A 26,037-nucleotide genomic window follows, 5' to 3' on the forward strand; every position below is an offset into this window, starting at 1 on the left:
TAACCTCATTTTCTAATCGTGGAAGAGGAAAGAGATACTTGTCACCTTCTGTGGAGCAACCACTCATCTAAAAACTGAAGACCAATATTAATAGCAATGTAGGAAATTCGGAAACAGTAAGATTTTTGGTTTGTATTTCATGGATAGTGCTGCTGTTCCAACCTTATAAAGTAAAGCTGCCTGCTTTCCAAATTCCAAAAATTAGAATACTCCCCCTCTCACCATAGTAACCAGTGCCCTTTGGTTTCTTCAGAACAAGGAAGGGTTAAAGAGCTGTTTAAAGAAGCACAATTTTGATTTTGGGACCTTTCAAATATACAAATCATACTGAAGGGCCAGACACTTATTTTACATAGTTTAAATATTATGCATTAGCCAAATCAAACTATTCCACCACTCTGTTGGAGGGGGAAAAAATCCATACCCATGTAACTACTTTACTCGACAGATTTGTCTATCAACAATAAGCTTAAACAACTTTCACCTATGATGTATCTAATTTGTTTTTTTAAATGGAAAAGTCATATAGTTAAAATCGTGAATCAAGTATAATTTGAATCTAATGAACCATGCATCACTGCAGGAGCAAGGGTTAATAAACCAATGTGCTTTGAATTTGTTCAAGTACTGATATTTTTGTATATAAAGATTTAGCATATATAACAGCTATCATGAGAATTGAAAAAAGATTTTTCCCAAAAAATGAAAATATTAAAACTAAGTTAAAATACATAAAGTAGTTAGTATTCCACACAGCATAAAATTTGACAAATCAAGTTTACATGTCTCAGCTGACCGTGTGTGAAAACGCAAAGCAGGTATTAAAACCAATATTATGTCCAATATTTAAAATCACTTTGTAATTGAGGGAACATCTAAATCCTTAATTAAAAAACACAAATGAAGTGAAAGCTTTAAACTGGTACACACTGTTCACACCTATATTTCAAGTTTGGAAATGCATATTTGCAAGCAGCAATACAAAAGTATTCATGAAGAATGCATAATCTCTGAAAATTATGAAAACATCCCTGCTACCAATACATTTCTAAATACAAAACTGACTACCATATTTGTTACTTCTGTGTAGCAAGAGAAGTTCATTTTCAAAACAGATAAAATTCAGTCTTTAGGTGTGAATGGTATGAATGAGTCTTTTTTTTCTTTTTTAAATTTCTTAGTTGTTTGGGATCCTTAAGCATGCAAAGCCTCAGAGAGGAGGGTCCACAAAGGAACCAGGGTTGTCTTATGGCATCCAGTTAGGCCAGAGCTGGGAATGCCTCTGGGTCATCTACATCAGGGGCAGAAGCACTTGACTGAAAAAGAAACAAATCAAAATTAACCGCAATTCTCAAATCTTGAAAATGGACTACCAGTGTCTATAATCCAACACAGAACTCTAAAAAATCTTGACGTTATAACACTAAGTAAAACGTGTCAAAGCGTTTACTTAAAAAGCAAAATTATGGATCAAAATAGGAATATAAATATTTGCAATGAGCTTTGTACTAAATTTCAAGATCTATGAAAATTCCCTAGTAATTGCCATGAGATTTTCGGTTTTTGAATAAAACACAGTAGATTCACGTAAGTATAAGTGTGAATTCTTACTTTTGGTTCAGTATTATTATACTTTGCCCATTTCCTAAAAAAAGCAGGTAAGAAATCAATTAGCAATTACTTAAGTAGCATATTCATCAATCTAGGAAACGGCCCAATGGCTAAGTATAACTCAAAGTACAAATAACAAAACTTTTGAAGAAGGTACTGAAAGGCCCATATGGACAACACTGGCCTTTAAAAATTGTCAGATGAAGTAACAAAACAAAATAGCTCTACCCTGCCATTGATAACCATAAAATGTATAATACTGAGTTACCATTAAAAAATCAAACCATGACAGATTCAATCAAGGGGTCATGTTCCCAAATTTGCATATCAGGGAGAGAATTCAGGAGGGCATTATGGTTGTTCCCCAGCTAAACCCTAAGAGACGATGAAATAACCAAGTAGTTTAATAGCATATAGTCATTAAAAGCATGGACATTGGCATCAGGCAGATCTGAGTTCGAGTCTATTAACTACAAGGGTCTCTATAAAGGTATTTCATTAAGAACTTATTTTCTGCCACACTAGGCATGGGACTGCAGACTCTGTAAGACAGTCGTGAATGCTAGCCCTTACACGGCAGTCTAGTAAGAAATGAAAACCAACAAAAACAAAAAAGATGATCACAGCCATCTAGTAAGTGCCACAAGAGGAACTATAAGATGGACACAGACTACATTAGGCTGAGATGTAAAAAGGAGTGAGGAATTATCAAAATTATCGAAGTAAAGGGAGCGGGTTGATATTTCAGGTAAACCTCAAGGGTTAACTTGGTTCCCTGTGCCTGAGATTCCTCTTCTGTAAAATGGAAAAGTCACCGTACTAGTGATACTATGTACATAAATGCCTAGCACAGTACCTAATAAGCACCCAATAAAGGGTGGAAACTTAACTCCACTGAAAAGCTCTAAGCAAAACAAGTTCAAAACAACAGCTCTTGGCAAATTATTAAAAACTGGATTGTATTTAAGTGCTTTAAACAAAAATATGATCTAAAATGTAGCTTCTTGGAGGCTATCATTTTCTTCTTCTACTTCTTTTTGCACCCCCCAAAAGCACAGAGCCACTGCTTTACCACAAGAGGCACCTCAATTACTTAAAAGGGGGAAAAGGCGTCCTAAAATTACCTTGTCAGTCCTGCTGCCACGATTGGGACGTCCACCACGCCCACGTCCACCTCTTCCTCCCCTGCCACCACGTCCTGGGCGGCCAAGGTCTCCAAAGTTGATCTCCAGCTGGGACGTTATATCATTTGCTGGCTTCCGGAAATGATGATCCATGACCGAATCTTCAGCATGAGCCTACAAATGTTAAGTGAATGCCACTGGGTAATTAACAGAAAAGCACATTGCAAAATTCCTAAATAATTAGATTCACCTTAAAAAGACTAAAAAATTCAACTGGTACTTAATGAGAACAAGTAATATATCAATAGCTCTAAGGAGTCTTGGTGACACAGTGGTTAACAGCTCAGCTGTTAACCAAAAGGTCTGCAGTTCTAATCCACCATTGGCTCCTTGGAAACTCTATAGGGCAGTTCTACTCTGTCCTATAGGGTCCCTATGAGTTGGAATCAACCCAACAGCAACAGGTAAGGATAATACAGGAGTCCCTGGGTGGTGCAAAATGGTTAAGTGCTACTACTAGCTGAGAGGTTGGCAGTCTGAACTCACCCAGAGGTGCGCCTTAGCAGTCAGGCCTGGCGATCTGCTTCTGAGAAGTCGCAGCCCTGAAAACCCTATCGAGCAGCTCTACTCCACACATGGGTTGCCATTATAACCAAATTAAATGCCATTCTTTTGTGCCATGCCAACACAATTTAAAGGCAACAGAATTAAGGTTTTTTTCTCATTAATTTTAAAGGAGCTTAAAAACATACATAGATGTAAATCCACAAAACTGCATTCAACTATACATTAACTGCCTAATTTTAGAATGTCTGCTATTTCAAATCAACGCCATCAATTCTTTTACTAGGATTTATAACTTTCTAGAGCACAGACACAAAAAGACAAACTGATATGCTACAGAAATACCAGGAAAGTTTTACTGCAATTAGGAAGTTTGGATGAAAAGTCCCTGGGTGGCAGAGTTTGCGTTTCACTACTAACCTAAAGGATGGCGGTTAGAACTCACCCAGCAGTCCAGTAAAAGGCCTGGTGATCTGCTTCTGTAGAGATTAAAGTCAAGAAAACTGTACAGAGCAGTTCTCCTCTGTAATACATGAGGTCACCGAGAGCCAGAATTGACTTGACAGCAACAGGCTTTTGAGGTTTTTTGGCGAGTTTTCAGAGCACATCCTTAACCCGTAAGGTAACTACAAGGATAAACAGCCCCCCCAAATTATTCTTCCCCCTACGGCAACAAATGAGGATGAAGATACATAACACTGGAAGAGTGCTTCAAGTGCTACATACAGCCATGCCCCGCATAACATACATTTGGGCAACGTCTGACCACATACACATCCATGGTCCCATAAGGTTGTAACAGAATTACAGCATTAACCTACGTAACCCATATATTATCTTGCCAAACACATTAGCCGAAATACAGTACTGTGTATGTGTACAGCATCTTGGCTATCTAGTCAATACAGATACACTACACTATCCCATATAGCTCTGCTAAGTACGGGCAGTGCCTTGGTTACAAACATCTGACTTGCACACAACCTGCAGTTATGAACCAACTCCTATAAAGCCTATTAAAAATTCAAGGTACATACAATGGTCCATAATAACAAATAGGCGTTACTTTGCAAGGTGCTTCAAAACGTTGTTATTATTACTGTATTATGTTGAAGATGTTTTACTGTATATGGAAGTGCTTCCTTACGTTTTTTAGGCATAGAAAAGGCACACCCTGTAGTATATACTAAGGACCAACATTTGACTAACTGACATTAGATACAAACCATACTTAATCGTTCGAATTTACATACAAATTCACCTTAAAGACACAGTTAGGAAGAGAATAGTATGTAATCCGGGGGCTGCCTGTATATAATATGGTGTGCATACAATGTCCAAATCACACAGTGTCCTATTTTACAGAATGTATCGTGGACATTAAGCAACTCATGACTGTATAACACGCTTCAAGAAATGGTCAAGTGATAAGGCTGTATGCCAACAGAGGGACAGCTCCAAACAAGTATCCACATCACAAAGGCACAAAAACTATGAAGGTTCAGATGCAAAAGTGGCTCAACAGTGCAAATATCCTTGATTCAAAGTTACTCATAACCATTATCTCATCTTGTAATTTTCCAAAATGTATACTCACAGACATTGCTTTGTGTAATAGTTATTTCTGAAAAACTGGGTCTAAAATACCTAAAACTGGGACACCTGAACCAATGTCTATAAAATACACGAAGAGGTTTCAGGGTATTAATGAATCACCAAAAATTACAACCAGAATGTTGTATGCACGTTATGTAGCTTCCTTTGGAAAAAAGAGTCCATAGTTAGGACCCTCGTTGACAAGTTACAAGTAACTGTTTTAAAGAAGTTGTACATAAATCTTTTTTATATTAAACAATTGAATATTAGTCAATTGATCAATCACCCCCAAAATGAAGTTTCATGGTTCCTGAATGAGGAATTCATTTGTTTTACCCTGATACATTAACAAATTTATATGCAAGAACCACAAAGAAAATAAGAAAAAAAAATAAACGTTCCAAGTCTACAGGACTTGACCCTTAAGACAATGATCTCATTTATTACTTTATGCTTTTAGATGAAAACCTACACATTTGAAACAAAAATAGATCCAAGCCAATGGAGCATAGTGACATTGAGATTTTTAACCAGGTAGTAAACCTGTAATTATGACTCATCACACTAGAATAGGTAATTTGAATAATTTTAAAATACTTAAAGAAGTTGCTGAACAACAAACGGATTCCTAGAGATTTTACAGATGAGGATGAGAGTAAACTGTCAGATATTTTATCCACTCTCGCTTCTAACTCTCAAGGAACGCTTTAATAATATGAGCACTCAGGTTTCATCTCCTTGCTGGCTCATCTTAATTCAATAGCACCAGCTTATCCTGTTTTATGTTCAAAATAACTACAGGCATAATTCATAAAAATGGAAGCCAATGTTAAATATTTCTTTTCTAAACGTAAAAAAAAAAAAAAAAAGGTCTCTTCAACCTCCATGTTATTTTAAAATGCTTGCCTCACAGCTATTTTTTTGTTAAGAATATTAAAACAAAAAAAGAACGTACTGAATCTTGTAAGTTGTCCTCATAACATTACAATCTGACTTCATTTTAGGAATTGACAGAATTTGCACTCTGGACTTCTGGCACAGCCTGATTTAAGCACATGAATAAATTGCAAATGTCAAATGTTTAAAGAAAAAAGAATTTAGTAGGAGCAATAATTTAGATTTGGCTAAAAGTATGATGGGAAGCACTGGTGGTACAATGGTTAAGTGCCTAGCTGCTAACCAGAAGTTCAGCAGTTCGAACCCACCAGCTGCTCCGAGGGAGAAAGATATGACAGAGTCTGCTTCCATAAAGATTTCAGCCTTGGAAACCCTACGAGGCAGTTCTACTCTGTCCTATAGGGTTGCTATGAGTTGGAATTACAATGGTCCATAATAACAAACAGGCACTACTTTGCAAGGTGCATCGAAACGTTATTACTGTAGTATGCTGAAGATGTTTTACTGCATATGGAACTGCTTCTTTACGTAAAACTACGAGGCAGTGCTACTCTGTCCTATAGGGTTGCTATGAGTTGGAATTGACTTGACGGCAATGATGAAATTATGACTAAAAACTCATTCTTACACAGAATGGAGTACTAGGACATTCCTCTAAAAATATATCCCAAGGCTTAATTTGAAGCCATCAAAAGACACCAATGTGACTTTCTCAAGTATTTTCATTAATTTCCATGCTTTCTAAGTAAAGGAAACCCATAAATTAATTCTCTGGTCTTTACAAGGCATCATTCACCAAGAAAGAAGGGGACTATCACTGAATGACTCTGATCATTATATGTAGCACAGATCAAGTTTCAAAAGTTTAATCTAAATAAAGCCACTTATACTTTTGGTTAAACCATATGAAAAGGCCAACATTTCAACCTGATACAATGAAACCTGTGAGAGATGGAACTGGACAGAACTGCCTTTGTTTTTCAGGGTCTAGCAAGTCTTCCATCTTTGATAGGGTGCAGTCTTACTATTTTCCTACTGCTCATTTTAGTGGAAAATACTCACACTTTCCTTCTTTGACAGGTTTTCATCTTACATAGGTTCTAGCTTTTGCAGGTTTTACTGTACTTTATAACTCCCAGTTACATGAAATTTTTAAAAATATAACCACAACTTTGAGAAGTACTACCATATTTCTGAAGTACTAATAAATTGTACGCTATACCACTAACAGCTTTTCAAGACACATTAAAAATACTAAAGGATTGAAAGACTAGAGTAATGGTAATACAGTTTATGTTCCTTTTTAATCAAAAGTTATCTACCCTTAAATGATCCTATGTAAAGTTTCTTTTTTAGAAACTGTATTATCCATTTGAAAATTTAAAATAAAAATTACAAATAATATTTAAGCCACATCTGAATATTTTCCATCACCATAAAACTTAATTTTACCTCTTCACTCTTTGACTTGTGAAGAACAAATCCCTTCTTCCACTGCCCATCAGCACCTTCATTTGGTTTTCGGATATTAAATTCTACTTTTGCCCGGTCCTTATTTTGAATAGCCTTCCACTCATCCAATGTCATCTCTTTTGGACCCTCTTCCTTTACCTCTTCAACTTCGTTCTCCCTGTGAAAAGATTTTTAATTTTACACCTGATAGAGGGCTGATATAAAAAATATTTCAAACTTATGATTAAGAAAGTTAATCTTGGCTGGCTGACAAGAGTCCTAGAGAAGTTCATACAGGTGGGAGGGATCACAACTTTCTTTATAACCTAACTGCTAACATGCAACTTGTCAAAGATCAGGAGTTTAAGGCTTGTTGAATTAAAATATGATTTCAGAATATACAATTTTATATAGTCTCAAAAAGAAAAAAAAAACAAACCTAAAATACACATTTCTTAAAACCAGTTATTTTAAAGCTGTACTGTCTTGTTATTAAAACCCTTGGCCTTTCCTAAGACACTTTTAATGTCCTACAATACATAAGTCACGATAACACATGCGATAGTAATCATCTAAGATGCCTGTGGGCAATCAAGCTTCACATCTAAGATATAAAAGAACTCTTTCCTCTACCCTTGACTCCAGCAACTAACAGTTAAGGCAGAACAAAACAAACACACGTCAAGTTTCCATAAACTCTAAATATTCCAAATTTCAAGCTAATTTGTGATGAAGCTCTCCATAAAACACACTGGTTTCCATACTCAATACTAGTTATTTCCAAATATAATTCTCAGCTTACAACTATTTTATATTATCCTTTTCTCTTTTTTACAGAAACAACGCACAGGCCTATAAACCCATTATTTTAGTCTAATCTCAATTTTCAATTGTCACGAAACCAAGTTGTTTGCTATTCTGGGAGCACCAATTCTTTCCAAAGATAGCAGGTGATTCAGTTAGCCTTAGAGCTCAAATATCTCCCTGCTGTGATGCTGCCCTTTACTATCTGACAAATCGTATCTTAAAGCCCCTACAGCAAGTTTACACTGAATTGATGTGATCTTGGCTACCAAGTCCAATTCTGTCAGATTACAGATGAGAAAACTAAGGACTTACAAGAGTTAGATACACCTAGTTACTCAGAAACTTTGACAAAGCCAGGAATAGAACTCAGCATACCTTTTTATCACACCGTGAAGCCACGACACCTACTTCAAGGGTTGCTGGGAGAATCAAATTAGACTCAAAAAGCAGCCCTGCAAACCACGTATAAGGGAACTAGATCAAAGTTACCAGAAGCTGTGCTTTTTCAATCTGTATTTCCGTATCCAAGATACAGCATTATGCTCAGATTCTCCCCTACTCCGGAGCCAGACAGACCAGAGGCTGAATCCCCTGCTTAGCCACTTACCAGTTGGGTGATCTTGAGTAAGATCTGAGAAGTTAACTTTCTCCTATCTGTAAAATGAGGATAACTATCTCATAAAGTTGTTGGTAAAAGTAAGTAAATGTATTTAAAAGAGCTTGTTTCTGTGACTGCTTAAGTGGAAGATAGACCAGCAGAGGATGGTTAGATAAATAAAAAACTAAAAAACCAAACCCGTTGCTGTCGAGTCGATTCTGACTCATAGCGACCCTACAGGACAGAGTAGAACTGCCCCATAGAGTTTCCAAGGAGCGCCTGGTGAATTCAAACTTCTGACCTTTTGGTTAGCAGCTGCAGCACTTAACTACTACGCCACCAGGGTTTCTGGCTAGATAAATACATGGCTCTAACTATTCTAGTAGACGGTTTACCCCCAAATTTTTCTTTTCAAATGCTATTGGGGATCAAAATTTCAAGCACAAGTAGCCTAACTTTATTGCTAAACATACACACACACACGAAAACAAAGAAAACTGGTAATAATGCTTCTTTTCCAAGCTAAAGACATATTATTCATTCTCTAATGTGATCATGTTCTTCAGACCAAGTATTCCTAATTTTGCTCCTATGTCCTTAGCTGGGGATTTTCTCCAATACCCTATCAACAAAGAATTTCCTTCCCAATAAACAGGTACAAGCTTTGCGGATCACCCTAAAGGCGACTCAAATATAGTTTCTTTATTAAAGCAACAATTGTGTCGAACATTGTAGAATATTTAATATTACTTATGTTGAGGGTCATTTAACTCACTCATTATAATTTCATTCTCAATAACACAGAATTATGACTCCATAGTTTGTTTTAATTTATATCACAATCTTAAGTTCAACACCTTACTTAATAACATGTACTTTTAAGTATTCCCACCAACATTAAATCAACCTTTTTTCTTTATCCCGACAAATTCATGGAATACGACACTCCCACTATTAATAGTGGTTCACTGTAAGAGCGATTCTCCCCAGAGATAGAATGTTTAGAAAAAGCTCCCACCCCGTGATTGATTTATATATGCTCTGGTTGCGAATCACCATCCTAAATTATCTGTAACACGAAACTTTAAACCACAATACCGTAATTAATGGCTGGTGTATAACTTCTACCTGGATTGATGGAAACTAGAGGGAGGTGTTAAATTATTTCTACCACCATAATCTGAATCTTTAAAACAACTCTCTCACCCCTGAAAAAAAAGAAAGCTTAAAAACTGAGTTTTCTATCTAAACTCAGAAAATGACTAAGAATGGTAGTGATCTAATATATTCTGGTCTTTGCTTTTATCACACATTTTAAACATGCCAGTAACACTGTATCCCAAATTCTACGTTGATGTTAAAACTTGAGAGATGGAGGAAATAATTTTAAAATAGTCATGTTTTCTACTTTCTGTCTCAGAATAAAATAGGTACACTTATAAAGAGTCAAAAGTACATTCAGCCATGAATTCTAAATACCACAAGTTCTTTTATTTCAAACATTTAGACTAATTTTTAGAAATGCCTGACTCCAGCTTCCAGTTCCCACCTATTCAATGTCCCAGAACATCCATCACCAGCGTTACCCATTACCATTTCTCCACCAAGTAAGATAGTTAGGTCTAACACATAGCATCTTATTCCTGTTCTCCATTCTCAGATTACGGTAGGTAGGTAATCGTGCTTAGGGGTAACAGGCTTTACACTAAACTACGCTTACTCTTTTTAACAATAAAATTTTTTTAAAAAGTACACTCTATAACCTTTTAAGCATGTGTTACAATGGAAGAATGACTAATCAAAGTGAAATCAACCACATTAAAAACCTTCCATTTTTCAAATGAATAAATACATATATACATACACACACATACATACACGTGCAAAACACTCATTTAAAATAGACATTTGAGGGATGGGATATGTATAACAGCACAAAGTTCTCTCCTATGAAAAAACACTCAAGTGACAGCATTAAAACCCATGGATTATGTTATTATCTCATTAGTAAAAATTTAAACCGGTTCCAATGCTGGAACATTAAGCATTACTACATATAAAACCACTTACTTATTCTCAGTGTCTGCCACTGGATGTTCTTCACCTTCAGGTGTTTCCTCAGTCACATTCGATTGATCCAAGTCACTGCAATTATAAGACATTTGTTTCTGAATGTATTTGGGGCACTCTCTAAGGAAAGAAAGAAAAACAAAGGGATCTAGATCCATTTACATGTAGCTGAAGGGCTTTTTAATATAAAAATATTAAAATCTCTCAAGTTCCCCCAAGTCTTTTTCTATTAAATTTACTGTCCAGCAGATAGCTAAGAGAAAACAGTTTAAAAATGTATACTGGTTAAGCTGGTTCAAATATTTTATTCAAAAAGTTACAGGATGGTTAGTTCTAAAACAAAGTTTTAGTGGCTTATAAAATTTTCTAATGACCAATAGAATAGCTAAAAAGAAGGAATTATAAAAGAGACAAAGATAATCAGAAGACCCAAATAACTCCAATGTAAGATGATTTCAGGAAAAGCTATATATCCATATGAAAATACATACATAAAACCCCAGTGCCATCAAGTCGATTCCGACTCATAGCGACCCTATAGACAGAGTAGAACTGCTCCATAGAGTTTCCAAGGAGCACCTGGCGGATTCGAACGGCCGACCCCTTGGTTAGCAGCCATAGCACTTAACCACTATGCCACCAGGACTTCCAACATACGTAGGTGTATGCATATATACATATACACATATACACACACACACACACACAAACACAGAGAGAAATACAAGTCATTTAATAAATTATACCCCAAACATAGCCAATAAAATAATATCTTATAAGTAGTAGTTCTGCAATACAAGCACCTGCTCTTGCCCAGGCCAAGTAAAACTTAATAGAAGTATGAGTGAACCTCTAGTTGACCTCAAGTAAGGTACAGAATCAATTTTATTAATATTATTTATTTAAAAAATCAGAATACCAACGTTAATTCATCTTTGACAGTCCCCCAGTTGTGAGATCCGCTACCTCCACGTTTGTCTTCGTGTTTCAGGCCACTATAATGTGAAAAAGAACTAAAAAAACTGAGTTAACATAATACTCTTTAGTAACAGAAATTCAAATTTAATTTTGTTAAAGAAATAGCTTAAAACTTAAGAATAAAACAAAAACCAATATAAGACTTACGATCTATCACTTCCACTATGCCTATCAAATTCACGTTTGCCACGAGAATCAAATCCATCTCCTCGGCCCATTCCACGTCCACGGCCTCCTCGACCTCTTCCAAGACCACCACGGCCCCGAATAGGCCGGTCAATGATTGGTCTACAACACAAAAAAACATGTTTCCAAGGCTTCTAGAAAGAGAACTAAGGCAATCCTTTCAAGAGTGCAAAAATACATAATCCAACAGTTAAATACCTGTTTTAGGAAATTCAAAACATTTCTTCTTAAAACACATAAATCAAAACAATTAGGTAGCCCCCAAAAAACAATTAAGGAAATTATTTTGCATTTTCTAGCGCACATAGCCTTTTTCATCACGGCACATTACAATCTAGGCAGAACTGCTTCTGACCAACACACTTAAAATAAACGCATCTAAACTCCTTAAGATTTTGCTATAAACAATTACTTAAAAGGATTTTACTTTTAACTCAACACATGGGGACAGCAAGGAAAAGATATTGTCGTGGTATCCTGTGCTGCTGGGTCAATTCCGACTCACAGCAACCCTACAGGACAGAGTAGATCTGCCCCATGGTGTTTCCTAGGCTGAATCTTTACAGAGCAGATCTCCAGGTCTCTTCTCTCAGAGCCACTGATAGGTTCAAAGTGCAGGCCTTTCGATTAGCAGCCTATCATTTAACCATTGTGCTTCCAGTGTATCAAGTTATCAATTCAATTGATGTGCTTCATTACAAGAAATCGAAGTTTGAACACTAAAAATTGTTACTAAAATGTGTACGGTGTCACAAAAAACTGATAGAAGTAAGTAACCATACTGCTCCCTGGCAATTATGTCCAACTTGCAGCTTTGTATTAAGATGTGACACTATAAACTGACAGAACATGAAGAGATTTAAATAAAATAATCTTACCTATCAACTGAAAATTCTCCTCCTTCACCCTTTTCTTCAAGTGGTTTTTCAAATCGTCTTTCCCGAGGTGGTCGCCTTTCCGGTCTTCTATCAATTATTTTCCCTTCACCCTGAAGTTGCTGATCAGGTCTTCTTCCAACACGTCTAATTCCTAAAATCATAACAGCAAATTATTTTTGTAACAGAAAAAGTTTAGGCCTAAACTATTAAATCATTACTTTCAGTTCATTAAATAGCACTTCCTGTTGGAAAAACCACAACAATGAATGTCACTGAAGTACAACACTTCAGGGAAATTCATAATTTAAAGACCATAAACTTGCTTCAAATTTCTATTTAGTTGCCCAAGTCACTTTTTCCCTCTGGAGTATTCTCTATAACTGATTTGGAACTCATTTGGGAAGCCATTATTCCTCTTTTCAATCTCTTAATTCACAAATTTAAGTTAAAAAAAAAAATTTACGGAAATGAGATTTTTGGCTTTAAAAATACCTAAGAAGGTTTAAGACTAGCAGCCATTCATAAATAATAATCAAATCAATACACTTAGCAGATATGGCCCCTCAAAAACCAGGGAAGGGCACACTATTTTATTCTACATTATCTGGAAGAATAAAAAACATAATACTCAAAATTCTCTAAGTCTGAAAGGAAAGCAAATTGTACTTATTACTGGTGTACACTCCCATAGCTTAAAATAGCTATTTTTATCAGAAATAGTACCATCGGCCTTTATTACATAGTTTACATGTACAAATGTATTATGTATGTCCATATGTACACACAAGGAGTCCTGGTGGCACAGTGGTTTAAAGTGCTCAGCTGCAAAACAAAAGGTCCATAGTTCAAACCCACCAGCCACTCCTCAGAAGAAAGATATGGCAGTGGACTCCCGTTCCCGTAAAGATTTACAGCTTTGGAAACCCTATGGAACAATTCTATAGGGTCGCTATGAGTCAAAATCACCCCAACGGCAGTAGGTTTGGTTGGCTGTGGTACATGTATACACATACCACCAAACTTTTTTAATATTGTTATGTAACCACTAGGAAACTGTTCAGTTATTTTTTATTATGGATGGAGAGGACTTTTTTTAGTTTGCCCTTAGAAATATCTTCTCGAAAAACCTTTTAAAACCACACTAAAAAAAAAAAAAAAATTTCCTCTTTAAGCAATATTTAAGAAATAGTAATTTTTGGCACTAAGTGACAGCTGAAGCATTTACTGATTTCCCTCATTATTTTTTTCCCTATTAGTGTCTGAGGCCCACCAAAGGCAACCAGTGTGCTTCACTGATGTCCTAAAGGATAAACAGATTAACGGGTTAAATTCATAAATTCACCTGTAAGATTTTAGATATGCTATTATCCTCAAGCCACAATTTCTGACAAAGCCAAAAAGCAGCTGAGGGATTGGTTTTGTAACAAGATCTTAAGTTGATTCATTTCGGTTCTAAGAAAGTGGAACACCATCAGGACACACCCAGTTCTTCAATTCATTTTAACCAAAGTCAGAGCAGTAAATATCAAGCTCTTTAATAAAAATTTAAAGTTCATTCCACGTAAACTCTCAGAACAGGGCACAAGTGTTAGACCTTACACCAAGGCATTTAAGTAAGTTTCTTCAGAGGTACAATATAGTGGGGCGGGGCTATGGAACCAGTCCTTATAATGACATCCAAACTAAACACACCCAAATGAACAATAGCTTGCTTCCCCACCCAATATTCAATATTAGGCTTAATTACAGAAACTAAAAAACTTAATAAATTCACCCAATGAAAAATAATTGACATAAAATCACAGGTTTCTCTTGCTGTACTTCTAGGCCGATTTTCACCAGATTCCAGGCTTTTATTATTCCCATAAAACCTTGACTGGTCTACATCCTCAGTAACATTCTGTTGTGTCAATTCTGAAGTTCTTCAAATGGACAAATGACAAGCTACAAAATTAATTCATATAATACAAACACTAAATACTTATCAGAGTTATGTCTACCACTGTACCTGGACCTATTATTCATCCCACTACAAGAGGGTAGGGACTTTGTTTACAGGTTTATCCCCAATGCTCAGAACATTGCCGAACAAGTGCTAGAATCTCAAAACAAATTTTGGTTTTCATTCAAGTTTTTTTTTTTTATTATCTATAAACTTACGCTTTATGCAACTCAAGTTCAAGGGTGCTCTACAATGTTGATCTAAGGAAAATGCTGAGTTAATATGGAATAATTTTCCCATGGAAAAAATGACTCCAGAATGGTGAACTTTGTCCCAGTTATAAATTTATGAAAATATTCTCTTTATAACGTAAAACACTAGTTTGTCAGTAAGAGCTTATTTTATTTCAAAGATGGGCTTTTATGATCAAAACAACTGAGGCATTAAACCACACTTCGTATGCTTTCAAAATTCAAAATGTGTGAACACACCTACCTGGTAACATCTTAGATGTTTCATACTCAGTTCTTTCACGTGCTTTCTTTGGATGAGTGTAATCAAGGAAACAAATCTGGGCAGTTTTAATATTTACTCAAATGTGTGTTCCCTGAGACAGGAATTAAATGTTTTATTCAATTGTGCTACAGGTGGCCATAAGGCTTAGTTGATCTAAGTGATATACACATGTTTTCTAAGATTACAAATTGTGCTTTCCCCCAACCTATAGTTCTAATACAACTCTTTCACTCACCACCTAGGTTTTTCCACATTTTGCTGTGTGCTCTCGAGTTAATTCTGACTCATAGCGACCCTAAAGGACAGAGAACTGCCACATAGGGCTTCCAAGGAGTGGCTGGTGGATTCGAACTGCTGACCTTTTGGTTAGCAGACTAAGCTCTTAACCACATTGGCACCAGGGCTCCTTTTCCACATAGGCTCAAAAATATTTAGCATAAAAATGAAAATTTCTTAAACCGAATTCCAATACTCTCAACACAAGTGAAATTTTGGTTTGCTTTTTTCCATTAACTGAATACTACAGAATTCAATCAAGGCTAACGAGAAACAACTCCTTCCAAGAGCACGTGGCAGTAAAAGGTAATCTCAACGTTCAACATATAAAAGCAACTCAGGTCCTATACCGTTTTTCTTTCACCCCCAATTATTTTGCTCTTTTCCATTCACCAAAACAGATAAACCAGTAATGAGAACGCAAAAATCAAACTCAAGACAATTCTACGAAACTGACAGTGCCCTGAAAGCAACTATCACCGGCCAGTAAAATCCTGACCATGCTTCCACAGGTGGAGAAAAGGCTGCAGACTCAAAAGAGCTCCAGCAGCGGCTAATGTTGTGACAGCCTCTGCACTCACTTCACACCACGAGGCCCAGACAACGCCACACCACATGGAACATTACGTGCGGGGAGTTGGAAGAGCAGAAGAGCGATTCTCAAGACTTTCTGCAACAAACATAGTCTTCAGAATTCCCGCTTCTGCTTAAAAGAGTGTAGCCAAATCCCTCTCCTAACAGCTTAACTAACTCCAAGTTATAAAATACTTGCGGGGGGGGGGGGGATGAAGCACGTGTGGCACACCAAACAGCAGCCTACTCCACAGTATCTGATCATCTCAAATACAGAAGCAACTGAGGTCTAAACTCCGACTCCCAGCTTTTCACCGGAGTACTCCACGCCATCGTGGGACAAGATGGCAGGACAGAAGACTAAAACAGACACCACCTCAAAAAAACACGCTGAAAAAGAACTGCGCAGGAAGAAGCTGTGGACCCCAAGCTCCTCCTCAACTACTAAAGCTGCAGTAAGTGGCTTGCTTCCCCGCACCTCTGTCCACGCGCTCGCCCGCCAAGGAATCCGGCGGGAAGGCAACAGCCTCCCAGGACGCCGAGCACGATCAAGAGCAGCTTATCTCCGGACCACGCTCCTCTGCTCCGCTCAGAACCCGAGGCGGGAAGGGGGTGGCTCCGGGGATCCTTGCAGACAGTGGCTTGAACTTGGGACTACCACGCTCCCTGCACTTTACAGGACCTGGCTTTTGTCGCGTGGGAGAATCATGAAGAAACAGGCGGCAAAATCTGTCGCGGCTCCTCGGAACTCCAGAAGCAAGTGGCAGCCGCAACTCCCCTCGCTCCTGCCCTCCGTCCCCGGTCTTCCCCACCTTCTACCCAAGCTTTACCTTCTTTCTTAAGCGCCACGGGTGGCTGCGTCTCCTCTTTCTTGTCAACCACGCCAGCACTGGGAGGCAGTGGGTTCTTCCGGTCTTTCTGGGACTCTTTACGCAGCTGTTTCCCTGCCGCGTTGGAGTTGGTCTGGGCTGCGGCCTGAGCTGCGCTCTTGGCCCCAGGGCCCCCAACACCGCCCCCGCCGGCTTCTTTTTTCTTGTTCTCTGCCGCCTTCAACACCTCGAAGGGATCCGATTCGTCGTCAAATAACTGATCGAATCGGTTGGTGACCACGCAGCCGAAGCCCTCCTGTAAGTGCCCAGGCATGATGGTGGCTGGGCGGCGCGTTCCTCCACGGATTGCAGCGGGCCGCGCCGAGCCAAGAGTGCCTGCTTCAGCTCTTCCCACAAGATGGCCGGGCCGAGAGAGGGGGGCCTTCTTCTCTTCCGGCGCCAGGCACATATCCGGGAGCGGCCACCGCCGCACGGCACCATGGGCTATGTAGGCCAGAGTCGTTTCTCCAGAGGAGTCACCCGGCACTGCGACTACAATTCCCAGAATGCATCACGGAACAACTCTTCGCGCGCGCCTGAGAGGCAGGACCTCGTGAAGGGAATGAAGCGTGCGAGCTGAGGGAGGAGAAGTGCGGTGGTGGGCGGAGTCCTGCCACCTGCTCTTGCCACCCTTAAACTCTCCAGATATCTAGCTACCCTGAAAACAGGAAAACGTGACGGCGTATTTTACTTGCGAAAGTGCTGTTTTTGGTTTTACTCTCCTCGCCGCAGGCTCAAGGCTAACTTTCTCCATCTCTTCGGGAGGGTCAAGGTGACTCCCAGATCTTTCAACTGGAGACTCACAAACTTCCGGGGGAGGGGGAGTACGGAGGTGCTGGCTGGCCTCCGGTAAGCAGGACCCTGTATGTTCTAGTCCCTAGCCGCTCAGTGGCTGGAGTTGCCCTCCTTCATCCCCCTAGTAATGAATTGAGGCTCTTAATGTTTAATGTGAGGCGGAGTACGCTTCCTCTCGCGGAGACTTGAACTCCGGTAGCAAAATTAATCGAAAAGACAAATTGAACTATCACATGGGACGGTTACGCGCCTTTCCCAAGCAAGAAATGCCCCGTTGCAAAGGGTGCTTTAGAGCTGTTAAGTCCCTACAGTGCAGCACTAGACACTGGGCAAGTCTCGAAAAGGCACCGTTTGTAACAACACTTTATAGAGCTAATCTAATTGTCTATTTTTTTTTTTTTTACTATTATTGTTTGGGAGGCAGGGGTAGGTGGCTGTGGTGTTCAGTAAATATTAGATTTAGAGTATTTTAGTTTGTTTGGAGGTGCAGTGAGGGGAGGGAAACATGGCAGCAAATTGACATTACTAAAAGCGTTGCTATTACTTGAAAATATTAAAGTCTATAAAGGAGCCCCGGTGGGTCAGTGGTTAAAGCTCTCCGCTAATAAACGGAAGGTCGAAGGTTGGAATCCACCAGGCGCTTTATGGAGAAAGATGTGACCTTCTGCTTCGGTAAGGATATACAGCCTTGGAAACACTACAGGGCAGTTCTACTCTGCTCTTACAGGGTCACTATGAGTCGGAATTGAGTTGAAGGCAGTAGGTTTGTTACGGTTTTTTAAGGTAATTCAGTGTGAGTGCATATTCAAACACATTTGTTAACACTGTAAATGTTTAAATACAGCGTGTAATTTTTAAATCTTACGCCATTACCACACAATATAAAAGATGAATCTCTTATGTGCCAGGTGCCGTGAGTAACTTTAATCTCAACAACTTGTAACGTTTCCCCTTTGCACAGATGATGAAGCCATTTCAGAGAGGTGGAATGATTTACCAAGTTCACACTTCTAGTAAATGCCAATGCCAAGAGTTAACCCGGTCTTTAAATTCCACTGTGAGAATGTTGATATCAACTTTTTTTTTTTTTTAAAGATTGGGCTTTAGGTGAGAGTTTATACAACAGATTTGTTTCCCATTCAACAATTCGTATACCAATTGTTCCCTGACACTGGTTGCTATTTCCCCTTCTCCACCAGCAATGGGTCAGCGCTTCCCCCATTTCCACCCTACCTTCTCCATTTCCATCCCTCCAGTTTCCCTTCCCCTCTTTGCCTTCTCATCTTTGCTTTGGGGCAAATGTTGCCCATTTGGTCTCATTTAGTTAATTGTTCTAAGGGGCACATTCCTCAGGGGGTGTTACAGTTCATTTTTATATGCCAGTCTGTTATTTGGGTGAAGGGTGACCTCTGGAAGTGGCATCAGTCCAGGTTGGAAAGATATCTTAGGGCGATAGTTTGGGGGCTTTTGCAGTCTCTATCATTCCAGTAGGTGTGTCTTTTTTTATGAATTTGAGTTTCGTTCTACATTTTTCTCCCATTCTACCCAAGAACTTCTCTGTGTTCCTGGTCAGAGCAGTTGATATTGGTAGCTGGGCACCATCTAGTTCATCTGGTCTCAGGCTGCAGGAGGCTGTGGTTCCCATAGGCCATTAGTCTTTTGGACTAATTTCTTCCTTGAGTCTTTAATTTCCTTCACTCTCCTTTGCTCCAGACAAGAAGAGGCCAGTAGTTGTATCTTAGAAGATAGCTTGCAAGCCTTTAGGACCCCAGGTGCTACTCACCAAACGGATGTAGAACCTTGTGTTTATGAATTATGCTGTGCCAGTTGAGCTAGATGTCCCCTGAGACTTATGTTCCTTATCCTTCAAGCTCAGTGACTCAGTCCCATGAGGTGTTTGCATATGTCTAAGAGGTTTCCATTACTGTGCTCCCATATGCTCTTTTATATATATGAATATATGTGCAGTTTATTTAAGTTTGTATATACAATTACAACTATATCCATACAGGCATGTGCGTACACTCCTATACGCCCTCCCACCTCTATATAGCATATGTATCTACCCACGTAACCACTCACAGATTTTTGGGTCGTTATTACTGTTGTTGCTCAACTGTATATGGTATGGTTACTGTAGTCATCCTTTATTCTTGTGTACCTCTCAGTGTCTTCATTTCCCTTGGTCACATTGTGCTAACTTCCCCGTATTATTTGCTGTCTTTTCCTTCACCAGAATTAACATGTGTCTGCTGTCTATTAAGTGGTTCTTCCTCCCTTCCCTTCCCATACCTGGTAACCATTAAAGAATGTTGCTTTCTGTGAGTAAACCTTTCCGTAACGTATCATAAAAGTGGTATCATATGGTATTTGACTTTTGTGATTGACTTATTTCATTCAGCATTATGTCCTCCAGATTCATCTATGTTGTAAGATGTTTTGTGGACTCATCATTAGTCTTTATTGTTGAGCAGGATTCCATTGTGTGTACGTACCGCATTTTGTTTATCCATTCATCCATTGATGGACGCTTAGGTTGTTGCCATCCTTTTGCTATTGTGAATATTGCTGCAGTGAACGTGGATGTGCATGTGTCTATTTGTGTCACTGCTCTTATTTCTCTAGGATAAATGCCTAATAATGGGATTGCTGGATCATATGGTATTTCTATTTCTAGCTTTTTGAGGAAACACCATATCGTTTTCCATAATGGTTGTACCGTTTTACATTCCTACCAGGGGTGCATAAGAGTTCCAGTCAACCCACAACCTCACCAACATTTGTTGTTTTTTGTTTCTTTGATCAGTGTCATTTTTGTTGGCGTGAAATGGTATCTCATTGTGGTTTTGATTTGCATCTCCCTAACGGCTAATGATCATGAGCATCTCTTCACAAGTATCTTCTTTGGTGAAGTGTCTGTTCATGTTCTTTACCTATTTTTTGATTGGACCATTTGTCTTTTTGTTGTTGAGGTAGGTGTTTAAGTTTTCTATATATTTTAGAGATTAGACCCTTTTCAGATATGTTGTTGCCAAAAATTTTTTCTCGGTCTGTAGGTTCTCCTTTTACTTCTTTGCTGAAGTCTTTTGATGAGCACAAGTATTTAATTTTTAGGAGGTCCCAGTTTCTAGTTTCTCTTTTGTTGTTTGTGCGTTTTTAGTTATGTTTGACAGTTGATATATGCCACAAATTAGGACCCCTAGCTTTGTCCCTGTGTTATCTTCCAGGATCTTTATAGTTTTAGGTTTGACATTTAGGTCTGGTCCATTTTGAATTAATTTTTATGTAAGGTGTGAGGTATGGATCCGTTTAATTTTTCTGCAAATCAATATCCAGTTTTGCCAGCACCATTTTTTTTAATTAATTTTTATTGTGCCTTAAGTCAAAGTTTGCAAATCAAGTCAGTCTCTCATATAAAAACTTAAATACACCCTGCTTTACACTCCTAATTGCTCTCCCCGCAGTGAGACAGCACGCTCCCTTCCTCCACTCTCTCCTCATGTCCATTCAGTCAGCTTCTGGCCCCCTCCGCCCTCATCTCCCCTCCAGACAGGAGATGCCAACATAGTCTCATGTGTCTACTTGACCCAAGAAGCTCGTTCTTCACCAGTATCATTTTCCATCCCATAGTCCAGTCCAATCCTTGTCTGAAAGAGTTGGCTTTGGGAATGGTTCCTGTCTTGGGCTAACAGAAGGTCTGGGGACAGGATCATGACCTCTGGGGTCCTTCTAGTCTCAGTCTGACCATTAAGTCTGATCTTTTTACAAGAAGTAGGGGGTCTGCATCCCACTGCTCTCCTGTTCCCTCAGGGGTTCTCTCTTGTGTTTCCTCTCAGGGCAGTCATAGGTTGTGGCCGAGCACTGTCTAGTTCTTCTGGTCTCAGGCTGATGTAGTCTCTGGTAATGTGGCCCTTTCTGTCTCTTGGGCTCATGATTACTTTGTGTCTTTGGTATTTTTCATTTTTCCTTGCCCCAGGTGGGTTGAGACCAATTGATGCATCTTAGGTGGCTGCTCGCTAGGGTTTAAGACCCCAGATGCCACTCTCCAAAGTGGGATGCAGAAAGTTTTCTTAATAGATTTTATTATGCCAGTTGACTTAGATGTCCCCTGAAACCATTGTCCCCAAACCCCTACCCCTGCTACGCTGACCTTCGAAGCATTCGGTGTAGTCAGGAAACTTCTTTGCTTTTCGTTTAGTCCAGTCGTGTTGACCTCTTCTGTATTGTGTGTTGTCTTTCCCGTCACCTAAAATAAAACTTACCTTCTACCTGATTAGTGAAAACCCCTCTCCCTCACTCCTTCCCTCCCCCGTCTCATAACCATCAAAGAATATTTTCTTCTCTCTTTAAACTGTTTCTCCAGTTCTTATAATAGTGGTCTTATACAATATTTGTTCTTTTGCAGCTGACTAATTTCACTCAGCATAATGCCTTCCAGGTTCCTCCATGTTATGAAATGTTTCATGGATTCATCATTGTTCTTTATCCATGTGTAATATTCCATTGTGTGAATATACCATAATTTATTTATCCATTCATCTGTTGATGGGTGCCTTGGTTGGTTCCATCTTTTTGCCATTGTAAACAGTGCTGCAGTGAACATGGGTGTGCATATATCTGTTCGTGTAAAGGGTCTTATTTCTCTAAGATGCATTCCAAGGAGTGGGATTGCTGTATCGTATGCTAGTTCCATTTTTAGTTTTTTAACAAAGCACAGAATCGATTTCCAAAGTGGATGTACTATTTTACATTCCCGTGAACCATGTGTAAGTATTCCAGTCTCCCCACAACCTCTCCAACATTTATTATTTTGTGTTTTTTAGATTAATGCCAGTCTTGTTGGAGTGAGATGGTATCTATCTCATTGTAGTTTTGATTTGCGTTTCTGTAATGGTTAATGATCGTGAGCATTTCTTCATGTATCTGTTAGCTACCTGAATGTCTTCTTTAGTGATGTGCCTGTTCATATCTTTTGCCTATTTTTTATTTGGGTTATTTGCCTTTTTGTTGTTGAGTTTTTGCAGTATCATGTAGATTTTAGAGATTAGGCGCTGATCAGAAATGTCATAACTAAAAACTTTTTCCCAGTCTGTAGGTAGTCTTTTTACTCTTTTGGTGAAGTCTTTGGATGAGCGTAGGTGTTTGATTTTTAGGAGCTCCCAGTTATCTAGTTTCTCTTCTGCATTTTTTGTAATGTTTTGTATACTGTTTATGCCATGTATTGGGGTGCCTAACGTTGTCCCTGTTTTTTCTTCCATGATCCTTATCATTTTATATTTTATGTTTAGGTCTTTGATCCATCTTAAGTTAGTTTTTATGCATGGTGTGAGGTGTGGGTCTTGTTTCATTTCTTTTGCAGATGGATATCCAGTTATGTCAGCACCATTTGTTAAAAAGACTGTCTTTTTCCCAATTAACTGACTTTGGGCCTTTGTCAAATATCAGCCGCTCGTATGTGGATGGATTTATGTCTGGATTCTCACTTCTGTTCCATTGGTCTATGTACCTACTTTACCAGTACGAGGCTGTTTTGACTACTGTGGGTGTATAATAGCTTCTAAAATCAGCTAGAGTGAGGCCTCCCACTTTGTTCTTCTTTTTCAACAATGCTTTACTTATCCAGGGCCTCTTTCCCTTCCATATGAAGTTGGTGATTTGTTTCTCCATCTCATTAACAAATACCATTAGAATTTGCCTTGGAATTGCACTGTGTCTATAGAACCAGCACCATTTTTTAAAGAGACTATTTCTTCCCCGTTGGATGGACGTTGATCCTTTGTCAAAGATCATCTGCCTATAGCTGGATTTACTTCGGGGCTCTGAATTCTGTTCCCCACTGGTCTATGTGTCATTGCTCCAGTACCAGATTTTTTTGACTACCATGGGTATATAGTAAGTTTTTGAGATTGGGAAGTGTGAGGCCTCCTACTTTGTTCTTCTTCTTCAATAGGCTATTTGGGACCTCTTTCCTTTCCATATAAAGTTGTTAGTTATTTCATTTCATTAAAGAATGTTGTTGGGATTTGGATCGGGACTGCATTATAGACATCAACTCTTAAATGTAGATTCTGCCTTCTGGTAGAAGTTAGTCAATTATTAATAATTTCTAATACTTAATAAGATGTAGATATTCCTGCACATTGGTCAGAGCTGGTGAGAGTTTTGAATGTAATTTTATCAATTTTTTAACTGGGAAAATAGAAGACAGAGTCATATTACAGGCGTGCGGCAGCAAGACTTGCTTCTAAATCCTCCCCAAAGCCAGCCTATTTCCCTGTTGCCTCAGTCCCTACCGTACACATCCCCATCTCACCCCTTCTTCCACAGGCTCTGGCTTTTGTGACTCCTAACAAGACAACAGACAAGCAGCTTTTGACCATAGTCTTCCCACCCCTTTGAAAATAGCTCAAGAGAAATTTGGAAAATCTTCATACTTTAGCAAACCCTTTCTTTTCACCAAAACCAAACAAACAAACAAAACCCCCAAATCCATTGCTGTCTAGTGGATTCTGACCCATGACGACCTCACGTGTTATAACCAAAAGGTTGGCAGTTCAAACCCACCAGCCACTCTATGGGAGAAAGATGTGGCAGTCTGCTTCCTAAAGATTTACAGCCTCAGAAACCCTATGGGGCAGTTATGCTCTGCCCTATAGGGTCACTATGAGTCGGAATCAACCTGACGGCAGTGGTTTTTTTGTTGTTGTTTTTTTAATCTTTACAGAAGCAGATGGCCAGGCCTTTCTTTCGTGGTGTCTCTGGGTGAGTTCAGACCACCAATCTTTAGGTGAACAGCCAGTTGTAAACCACTTACGCCACCCAGGAATGTTAAAATCTGCATCCTTGGAACATCTGCTAAAGCGCCTCTTCTTACCTCTTTCTGGCCAGTGCCACAACAGTATTAACAGCTAAAATCTGATATTTTACTACTTGCTTGATGCACTTTACGTGTATAATTTCATTTAATCCTCACATTAAATCTGTGAGGAAGGTATTATTATGCTTGATTTAAGGTGAGGAAAGTGAAGCATAGAGAGGTAGTGTAACTTGCCCACTCCTATCACAATGTGGGGAGAGGCGCAGGCCTCTCTTTAGTCCTTTTTTTCCTCCTTAGAGCTCCCTGTTGTCCTCAACAGATCTTCATGACCACCAAACATTATTACAGTAAAAATATTTGAAGATAGTCTATACATAAGGGAACTGAATGGTCATGAATTTATGAGGTTGACTTATGCCCCTCAGAGAATTTACCTATTAGGATAACATAAAAATACAAACAATCATTTGGGGGAAGAGAGGGAATCTTGTAAAAACTTTCAAATTCCTTCTCCCCTTTTCTCTTCTGGAATTTTGGTTAATCCAGAAAAGTCTTAAAGCCCATTTTTAAAGTACAGTATACAAAGAAAGATCAAAATGGCAAGTCTTTTACATCCCATAGTCAATTATTATTTTATAACTCAGTATTTTCACTAATGTTTCTTTTAGGAAGTGAAGAGAGTCTTTAAAAATATTAAAAAGTTCCTGCTACTCCCCATAGAAAAATATTGGCCAAATAAACCACAAGAGAGGAGGGAGAAGAGACTTCCTGGTAGACTCTGTTTTTCAATTTAAAGGCATGAGTTATAAAGTGACAAGTCTGTTATAAGATACCACCAAATAGAACTGTGGCTTAAAATATCATCTCTCTGTAGCAATACTTGAATCACATATTGTTCTCTGAAAAATACTCCTGCAACTTGATGGATCTTATCTATATATAGCAAGCTCCCAAAAGAGTTTTCCACCAATAAGTGCTGAAAACTATCCAAATACCTTGACTGAATATCCAATATAGCTGCCAAAAGTTAATGAAATGAAGAAAGACGAAGTTCTACCCTCTTCCAGCCCTCAACTACTTTTAGGATTCTAACGCTGAATCCTCCGCTACATTACAATCTTTTCACACATTTCTTATTAATAATCTCAATATTCTTTTATTAATTGTTGCTAAATGATAATAACTAACAACTATTATGTAGGCCCTTGGTGGTGCAAACGATTAACATACTTGCCTGCTAACCAAAAAGTTGGAGTTTGGAATTTACCCAAAGGTGCCTCCAAAGGAAGACCTCAAGATTTACTGAAAAGTCAGCCATTGAAAACCCTATAGAACGCAGTTTTACTCTGACACATGTGGAGTTGCATAAGTCAGAATTCACTTCATGAGAACTGGTGGTGGTGAACAACTGTGCAATTTAAGCATTTACTATGTGCTGGACACTGCTGAGTAGCTTCTGTGGGTTATTTCCTTTAGTTTTCAGAATAA

At 38.7% G+C, this 26,037-nt stretch overlaps 1 protein-coding gene across 4 annotated transcripts; it reads right to left on the reverse strand.

Annotated features, from left to right (window-relative positions):
* Positions 1 to 913: 913 nt before the first annotated feature.
* Positions 914 to 17,320, reverse strand: SERBP1 (SERPINE1 mRNA binding protein 1). Of its 4 annotated transcripts, none has more exons than XM_023549484.2 (8): positions 16,899 to 17,320; positions 12,762 to 12,912; positions 11,845 to 11,985; positions 11,643 to 11,714; positions 10,720 to 10,839; positions 7,245 to 7,422; positions 2,736 to 2,909; positions 914 to 1,316 (listed from the first exon to the last, which is right to left on the reverse strand). In XM_023549484.2, exons 1-8 carry the CDS (start codon positions 17,209 to 17,211, stop codon positions 1,260 to 1,262), a joined length of 1,206 nt encoding a protein of 401 aa, XP_023405252.1. In that variant the 5' UTR covers positions 17,212 to 17,320; the 3' UTR covers positions 914 to 1,259. The 4 variants fall into 4 exon arrangements, with proteins under 4 accessions (XP_023405252.1, XP_023405251.1, XP_003411291.1 ...); XM_023549483.2 differs by having other exon boundaries at positions 11,643 to 11,732; XM_003411243.4 differs by having other exon boundaries at positions 10,720 to 10,794; positions 16,899 to 17,318.
* Positions 17,321 to 26,037: the final 8,717 nt, after the last annotated feature.

This window comes from Loxodonta africana, chromosome 3, assembly GCF_030014295.1.
Source record: "Loxodonta africana isolate mLoxAfr1 chromosome 3, mLoxAfr1.hap2, whole genome shotgun sequence".
In the NCBI taxonomy this organism is placed as follows: domain Eukaryota; kingdom Metazoa; phylum Chordata; class Mammalia; order Proboscidea; family Elephantidae; genus Loxodonta; species Loxodonta africana.